The 9,437-nt window shown below is 39.1% G+C and overlaps 1 protein-coding gene across 1 annotated transcript in view; it reads right to left on the bottom strand.

The window, feature by feature from the left end:
* The window catches only part of TAPT1 (transmembrane anterior posterior transformation 1), a 76,431-nt gene that overhangs the window by 36,462 nt on the left and 30,532 nt on the right, over positions 1-9,437 (bottom strand). The window contains exon 5 of the mRNA XM_019625121.1: positions 1,231-1,393. Within this exon, the coding sequence (XP_019480666.1) occupies positions 1,231-1,393 (163 nt within the window). The remainder of the gene's footprint in view (positions 1-1,230; positions 1,394-9,437) is intronic.

Raw genomic sequence — 9,437 nt, forward strand, 5'->3', positions numbered from 1 at the left:
GACCTGTTTCCTAGTAACAGTAATACCACCACCTTGTAGAGGGCTTTGTGACTGACGAGGCTTCCGCATCAAGTTTGGGGGGCAGGGAGAAGCCTTCGTCACCTGTAACCGCTTAGAGGGAGGCAGCGAAGGGGACTAGCAGGGCACTGGCACGAAGGCACGAGAGGGAGGGAGGCCCAGCCTCTTGCTGAGAGGGAGGGAAGAGCAGGATGGCCACGCTGCTCCCCGGACTTCACCCACACCGCCGCCTGCATCCTAATCCCTGAGGCAGAGCAAGGGGCAGCACAGAGCTACAGCAAGGAAGCTGGGGGCGGGGATGAGTTTAGGACTAGCTGGATGGCTCGGCTTCCGTCTTCTGCGAGGAGACGGGAACTCCGCACGTATGCACCACAGCAATGCAGCTTCAGAGCGCAAGGACCCGCAGCTTCCACATCCCCCCATCTGTCCGCTCATTAGGAAAACCCCTTCCTGGCTAATTTAAGATCTTACTTATGTTCCTAAAAAGTAGTAGAGAAAAATGCAAATTTATTATATAACGTAGGGTAGCTTACTGTTTAAAAAACATATTAAGATTCTGCCTATAAATAAAGCACTTTATTTTTGCTTTGTTGCTTTGTGTAACTGCTTATTTTTTATATAAATGAGATTTTCACATCCTGACTGCTTTAAGTTTTAAGTGAGATATACTGTATTAAAAATGTTAAATAGAGAAATTGGGGAACATATTTATTTGCTCTCTGTAAAAACTTCAAAACAATTTAAATGTAAATCTATTATACCAAACATATACAGTACATAATCCTATCATTTTCTTCATAATTTTCAAAGTACTAGCAAAAAAAAAATAGACATGGATTTCCAACAAATATGCCAAGCCAATTCCCCCATCATTGACAGTTTATATTCTACAAAGGGCAGGGCAGTGATGTGTAGGCAGCAGGAGCTCTTCTTCCCTACTGGAGGCCACGTCATGCCCTGACCTGCTACCCTAAGTGTCCCAGGAACAGCGGCAGAGGCAACCGTCTTGTTGGAAAGTCAAGTGCTCCAGTCCCGGCCCAGGTCTGTTCAATCAGAATCTGCATTTTAACAAGGTCCCCAAGTGACTGGACAAACACTGAAGGCCAGGACACCCTGACCAGAGCAGCAGGAAAGGACTCTGTACTGGAAGGCTTCAGGCTGAGCAGGTGGGGGCTGGGTGGACCGGGCAGGTAAGTGAGGGCCATCACTCACCTCGAGCATGTTGTAGATGATGTAGAGCTTGATGACCGACTGCCCCCTTATTAGGTGATACATCATGGAGTAGTCGACGTAGTGCATCATAAAATAGCAGATTACCAAAATGACACCCTTCAAAACGTCACACACCTGGGCAGGCTGAAGCAAACGTCTGTCCCTGCAACATATGAGAAGTAATAAAAATAGGAGTTTTACTTTGAAGTTCTCAAAATAAATCATTTTTACTGGACATATCCTGGCATACAAAGATATTGAGAATAAGGCTGATCTTTCAAAAACTTCAAATTAACAAGGAATGTTATATAACTGACTACTCAATGGCGTGATATTTTCTGCCCAAGTACAGAATATAAAGATGTTAAACCAGAATTACCATTTGAAGAGGGCAACCTTACAAGTGAGCACAGAGGGCTGGTGTCTGCGGAGAGAGTGCTTTAAAGCAATGGCTTTCCAAGGTTATGACATAAGCCTGTGACCCCATCATGAAGCCCAACAGCCCACTGGGTCAGCCCTTTCTACACAACATTAGCATTCTATGCACATGGTTCTGTACTTTGTACTTTTTATTTAACAGCAAAACAGATTTTTCCATATTGGTTCATAAGGAACCCCTACTTCTATAGTAGTGAAATTCTACTATGTGGATGTACCATCATTTCTTTAACAGACCACCAACAGATTTTCAGTGTTTTGCACCTACAAACCATGATGCAATGTATATATGGCATGCCTCATATACTTTCATACCTCCATATATCTGTAGGATAAATTCCTAAATTGCAATTTCAAGTTTATGTTCACTTGACATTTTGATTAAAGCAGCCGAACTGCCCTCTGCTAGGGTTGTACCAATTTATTTTTCCACTAGAAACATGAGAAAGCCTGCAGCCCACGTGCATCAATCCAGTGTCTGATCAACTTCCAGATCCTTGCGAGTCCCACTGGTGAAAAATGGTACCTAGTACCGTTCCAATGTTAATTTCTGTCATTAGGGACTGACATCTTCTTAATGTATTTAAGCTATTTATATTTTCTGTGAATTCTCTCTTTATATTTTTTTGATTACTGGTCTGTAGGATAGCTTTTATATTATAGAAGTTGGCCCTCTGTGACATGCATTGAAAATAGTTCATTTCCTAATTAATATGAGCAGAATCAATCCTTACTTCTGAGGTCAGAGTATGAAGAGCTAACCCTAAATTGTGAATGGAAACACAGTAAAAAATATTGTAGGTAAGAAGAAATTTAGGGTTTTGTTTTTTTTCACTGGATATACACTCCTGTGACAAAAACGGGAAAGCTTTCTCTCCGTCTCGGGACAGAAATGCCGTCTCCGGTGACGGCAGCTTTCAGGTACGAGCCATCAACAGAAAGCCCCGAGTGTTTTCACAGGGGCCGCAGGGTCTCATTTCCTCCCCTCGTGACAACGCTGTCACCGCTCTCTAAGCGTGAGCTCACTTCCCAGCTGGGCTGTCGGCGTTTTGAGCTATCTGCTTAAGCGTCTTATTCCTTGGCTAGCTACTCTTTGGAGCTCTTCCCTAACCCTTGTCCACATTTGGGTCAGGGGCTCTTTTCCTCCAAAGATCCCTGTAGAGTTCAACAAGGAATCTAAGTCTCCCATCTGGTACCGGAACGTTGTTCTGCAAGGTAACAATGATGCGCGTGATACAGACTGTGAGCAGTTGCTACAGCACCTCTCGTTTTCCACAGTGCACACAGTGTGTGGTTTCGAGTCAGGAATGAATTTCCTCTGTCCCCAGAGAGAATATGGGATACTGCCAAAGTCCTGCAAAGAGGCGAGTTCTGTGGAGACTGTGTCCAAGGAAGGACCAGAAGTAGATGGGAAGACACGGGCTGAACCAATGAACCGAAAGGGAGGCGGCTCAGAATCTGTCCAAGTCAGAATCTGTCGTGGCCTATGTGTGACTATCTCCTCTGGGACAGCCAGGGGACAAAGGAGGCTTCAGCATGGAGTACACCAGCCACCTCCTCCTCAGAAATGTGGGCACAGCTGGGCATATGCTGAAAATCACCAGCAGTCACAGGCCTTTGTATTTAAGAACTACAGGGGTCACGCTTTATGAACGAAAGAAAATGATTAGGAACAAACAGTAAGGTGGTATTAATGAATCTGCATTAATTACCAAAATGATTTTGATAACTAATTAAAGTAGAAAACTGTACTTAGAGCATTTGGCACTAGATCTACTTAGTTAAGTGATCTCAGTCAAAGCAATTTTATTTAAGACATAAAGGGCTATTTAATGTATATATCCAATTATATTTCCTTGTAAACATATGCAGCAAAGCACCAATGTGTTCGTATAACTATGAAGAACTATTATATTTAGTACAAGTCACTGTTAGAAATTAGAGCTACCAAACATTGGAAATCTATATCCCACAATAACACAATGCTACACATTTTGAACCAAGATGGTAATAAATTAAAATTTAAAAATTTAGCATAAACAACGTGACTGAGCTTTATCTAGCCTAGGATTAAACCAGGCCATAAAAACAATAGAAAAGTTGTAGAAACGCCTTATACTACCTACCATTCAGTGATTTTGCAGCAGGCACCATCCTGGGCACACTGCAGACATTCAGTTTAGTTTCCCCAATAATCCTATGAGGAGGGGACTATCACCATCCCAATTTTACAGAAGAGGCAAAGAGTCGTCAAGAGTGTGCCTGCAGCTGTAGCCAGTAAGTCAGGAGGTGGGACATCAGGGACCTGCGCCTTGGCAGCCTGGCTCCGGGTGGCATGCTCTTCACTACCACCTGCCATTCTAGACTTTTCTTTGAAAGGAATTTTAAACTTACAGGAATCAACAACTCAGTACCTTTAATCTTTGAGCATAATTTAAGACTATAATTTATTACTGTGTTGTCATCTCATTTGGAAAAATTATTGTGCTGAAAAGCAGGTATCATTTTTACTCTTTATTTCTCAAAAGAGAAAAAATAGGACTATTGTCCACTGGATCCACTGCTTTCTTTGTACTTGCTGTGCTGGTGAAAACCTATCATAATTGGTTGCTACAGAGATTACTCTATTTTCAAAATAAGGAGCATACGTCAAATAAAAGAAGCAGAACTCTTAGGAAACAAAGGTCTTTTCATATAAATGTCCCTGTTAATGAAAAAGAAAATTTGCAAAACAAAAATTGTTTGTAAGACAGTATCTTAAAGACATCTGTATGTATCATGGCCTCTAGGCCTCTCTGCGTAAGAAAACATCAACCTCAAAATAAGTTCACCTGGTTTGTAACAACTTGAACCAGTCCCAGTATTTGTTTTCTTCTCTACTAGGATATTTTTAGATGACACTCTGATAAGCATTTCCAACACCATAAGAAGCTTATCCATAGCCCTGCCAATCAACTCTAAATGGGCTTTTGAATATTCCTTTCAGGCCAAAGCTCTTCCTCATAAATGCCCATTAAACAGTAGTCACTGGCAATTCGTTTTGCAAATGCTGAAAATCCTATGCGAACGCATAAGCTAGTGGAGCACGCTGTTGAACAGAGTGAAAACCCCACTAAATCCAATTTACAGGTTGACTCTGAGTTACTGTAAGACAAGAAATATTAAACAAGACATTCAACAGAACGTAAATCTTTTTTAAATTTGCAAGTTAAACCACTCTTTCAGAAATCAAATTTTCTACATTTCTAAATTTTATCTTTTACTCATTCAAATACTTCCATTGGATTTGCACAATTACCAATTGAGGCGTTCCCACGCCTCAAAGGGCTCACAGATTTATGGGCACAGATGATGGAGCAGACAAAGAAGATCAAGCCTCACCCTCTTTAGCAGAAGATAATATATTGACTAAGATTAAAGTAAAAACTGGTCTCAGACAGAAAGGTCAAGAAGGAAGAAAAGGCAATACAAATGAGCACGAGAAATGTGGTAACCCCTTCCTGGTTCATTTTCAAATTGGTGTTAAAACATGCCAAAGTATCGGCATGAGGTATTTTATTATAAAATACACAGGCTGGATCTTTGTTTCATTCTCTCTTTCTCTATCTCTTTTAACATTTTAAGCTACTCGTGGTATAATTGAAAGAATGAAGAAATATAAGCACTATTGAAATAAAACATGTAAAATAGTAAATATGGTTCCCATTGCGGAAAGTGAAGTCCCTTTATAATTTTAAAGTGAATTGGAATAAAGTATTGAGATTAAGATGTTTTAACTGAATGACTAAAGTTTTCCTTGGACTTTAAAATAATTTCAAACGATATTAGAAACAAAAGTAACTAGTTTTAAAAAGCTATGTTGAGTGCTGAGAGTGATACAAAACAAAACCTGCTTGTATGGAAGGGACCACGCTCAGCTCACTGCTGTGGCACTGGGGACGAAGCATCTGCTGTCAAGTCTGGACCACAATGTGTAATCCAAGATCGTCTTACTGAGTGATTTTCCTATGTTACGTGAGATCATGTCCAATCCTGTATACATGTGGACCAAGCTTTACCACCAAGTAACAATAAGGAACCACACTTACTTCAGTATGTGTCCATCCCAAATGGTTATGTCTGCCTGTGCTATTTTTATTTTTATTTTTTTTGCATTATAATTAATATTTGTTCGTACTGATGTCAATTTGGCCAAGAATATAAAAGGAAAAATCAGGGTTTACTCACCACGAGGAGTCCCTGTGACACCACATTCCATTCTATAAAGGAAGTGAAAGTGCTCCTCCCTTCGGTCTGATTTACGAGAGAGAAAGAAAGAGAGAAGGTTGTAACGTTGCTACGCTACTTAGAGCGTCATGGTGAGCAAACGGGGGACAACAAAACCTGATGTTACTAAGACTCTCTAATAAAACAAATATATTGCTCTCTACAAATCAGCCACATAGATCAGCCCTGGCAAGAGGAAATAACAGACATATTTGTTTCCCCAGAGTAAGTTACCAAGAGCTCTCCCTACATGTGCTACAGGGTGGCATTACCATTTAGGCCAAGATATGGCATATATCTAAAGAAAGAAAAATCTGTGTGTGTGTGTGTGTGTGTGTGTGTGTGTGAGTGTGTGTGTGTGTGTAGTTCATTTTAGGTAGAACTATCTTGAGGGATGTAAGGCACTTAGAGGAAACCCAAAGGGTTAAGAAACTCAAGCATTCTAAATGCATAATTCTTCTGGGAGATAAGAGCTTTCCTATGAGATAAACTCTCAAAAGAAAACGACACTACTGCCTCTTTAAATAAAAAGAAGTACAAGCTTCAAATATGCCTAAAACCAGGGTGAAATATCAGAAAATTTGCTTGTATATATTTTATTTCCTCTAATAGTAACAGAAAAATACTCTAGTATTTAGTATTTAAACCTACTCTATACTTATTACTATCTAAAATGNTCAGAAGCTGAGAAAATGATGCCATGAAAAGGGAATCATTCTGTGTTGAGGAAGCCAACAGACTAAGCGATGAAATTACTTTACCAGTACTTTACTGAAAAGTGTAAAATTGTATTTTATTCAAGTATAGTAAAGCATCCAGAAACCCATAATCAAATCATATTGTAGCAGTTGCAACTGCATTAGATTTTAAATCTTTGCCTTTTGAAATAAAATAAGGAACAAAGTTAAGACAAAGTACAACCCAAATAAAATCTAGAAAACTGTTGCAATTACTGTTGATTTGGGTACTGCTGAAGGAATGAGGGATGCACTAGAAAACTCGCCCATTTTGTAGATGAGCCTGTAGCCACATGTCTATTGCTGCAAACTGTACAGATTATCTGGTTACAATATAAAACAAATTTCTGTTTCATCAAACGTTTGCACCAGAAAAATATAAGGCTCTTGTCTTCTAAAACTTACCACAACCTATTCATAACCACAGGGGGGAAACAAAAAAAGAATTTTTAACTATAAGGTCTTTAAAAATCAAGCCAGAGAGAAAAGTTTTGATAGTCAAATGTTTTAAAAACAAAAAACGTGATTTTTAAAAGTTTAACAGATGACGTAGTGTTAACAGTTTAATTCTGTGAGTTAGTGACACTCCGACCTCAACTACTAGTCAATCTAGGCCTCTACCCAAAAGTGTGGCACCAGAAGTGTTTAATAGTGAAACATTATACTTTCAGTAATGTAATAATTTTTAGAAATTTAAAATTATAATTCTAACTTTAAAGCAGCAGCACTCTTCTATTATCTTTATAAATGCAGTAAACCTAAACTTGTCCTTCTACAACTTTATAATATTAAGTAGCACAAGTCAACATCAGATACTGAACTGCTTATTAAAATACATACATCTGCAGTAATGTCATTGAACTTGGTGATAAAGGCATGTTTTACAATATCCACAGCAATTTCTGATGTAATCACCATACAGACATCTGGAAATAACACCCAGAGATGATCTATAAAGTACAGGAAAAAAGACAATTAAATCACTTAATATAAACAGAATTCGTATCAGAAGCTACCATGGAAATCTAAAATCCACAGGGCAAAACTTTTCATGTTTTCAATAAATCATAATGGAGAATGAACTTGCATTCGATTAATTACCAAAGGAGCTATATTTTACCAAGTTAAAGGGTAATTCATTGAACCAACATTTGTTTTGTAGTTTCTCTGTACTACTAGAGGGAAGATACAGTGGCGAACAGGGCCCCTGCGTCCCTTCCTGGAGCCCACATGGGACTCCTGGTGGGATGAGGAAGTAAGCAGGCTCCCTGTGAAACCCTTTCGTTCTGTAGCTGCCTCAGTGTGACAGTAAACAGCTAGTAGGGACATGTGCCAGTAGGGACAAGTCAACTGAACAGTTCTGTCCCCTCTGATCACTATAACAAAGATATAGACCAATCANTGCACACTCTTTATGGAAGCAGTGTATACTTTGCAGACAACACACACAACAACTGAGCCAAGATAATTATCCTGCCAACATCTTAAAATGAACAATATTTTAATGGTCAACAGCTGGCAAGATGCCCAGCAGTGAAGCAATGACGATGAAGGCTGGGTTTCCATAAGAGCTGCAGAATTGCCTGGGCCTTTGTGCCCCCACACCCTGTACCCCAGCCCCCTACGCCCCGGGCCCCAGCCTTAGTGAGAGGCAGAGTCCTTGTGCACTTCCTTAGTTGTCATACTGGAAAACAACCAGAACCGAAACCAAAAACCACACAGCAAATTTGCAGAAGATTTAGAAATAGGCTCAGATAAATTCTAAAGCAGTAAGTCCAGCAGGCTGTCAGCTTTCAACGGCCTCTCATGGCGTCGGTACCAGATATAACTGTTGCAAGAAGAGGAGGTGAGAACACTAATCTCAAATATGAAAAGGTGGCAATATTATTATTCTACTGTGGGTATGATACTGAAACAAACAGGAGTAGCGACTACAAATAGCTACTGTTTTCATGCTAGCCTCTGGGTTGCTTTGACAAATACCCTTTTCCCCCCTTTTGGGGGAATAATTTCAAGAACCAAGAGACTAAGAAGAGAGTAACTTTTTTTTACAGAAAGAAGACTGAAATAGAGAAGCGTGAAAAAGAGAATATAATCAACTTCTTTGCTGGTCTCTTTCATTTCTTCTTATCCCTTTGAAAAAAGAAAGTCAGACTGAAGAAAAGAGCACTTTTTACTGGCTGAAAAAGATGGAACATGATACAGCTATACGCAATACAAATCCGATAATCTTTAATGGCAGCAGAGAATGTAAGAAGAAAAGCTATAAGACGGCAGAATTTGGTTATTCCTGAATAACCATTTTGTAAAAATAAAATGTTTTTATATTTCTAAAATATTTGAACGTTGTTAGACATAATATTAATAGCTTTGTTAACATAATTTTTCACATTATATTTTAAGTTTCAAATATTTCAAGTTTGGTACTTTTAAAAACAATGCTCAAAAAGACACTGTTTAATAAACTGTCCAAAGAAAATACAAATTGTAACCCATATCACTGTAAGCACACATTACTCAATTTTGATAAAGTATGAAGGCATTGAAAACAGTAGGCAGCGTTTCACGCTCTGTATAACCCAGTCTACACTCACTTGCAGAGTAGTTAAAATTGCTGAAGTTCTGTTACATAATTTTAACTGCATTCCACATTTTACGTATAGCATATATTTATTGGTGACAACATAAAAAGTAATTTTTCAGTTGATCCAAATTGCAGAAATAGAAAGCACTGTTTGCACAGGAAAACTTCAAGTCTGAAATGTA

Source organism: Hipposideros armiger, unplaced genomic scaffold (assembly GCF_001890085.2).
Source record: "Hipposideros armiger isolate ML-2016 unplaced genomic scaffold, ASM189008v1 scaffold_616, whole genome shotgun sequence".
NCBI classification, from domain to species: domain Eukaryota; kingdom Metazoa; phylum Chordata; class Mammalia; order Chiroptera; family Hipposideridae; genus Hipposideros; species Hipposideros armiger.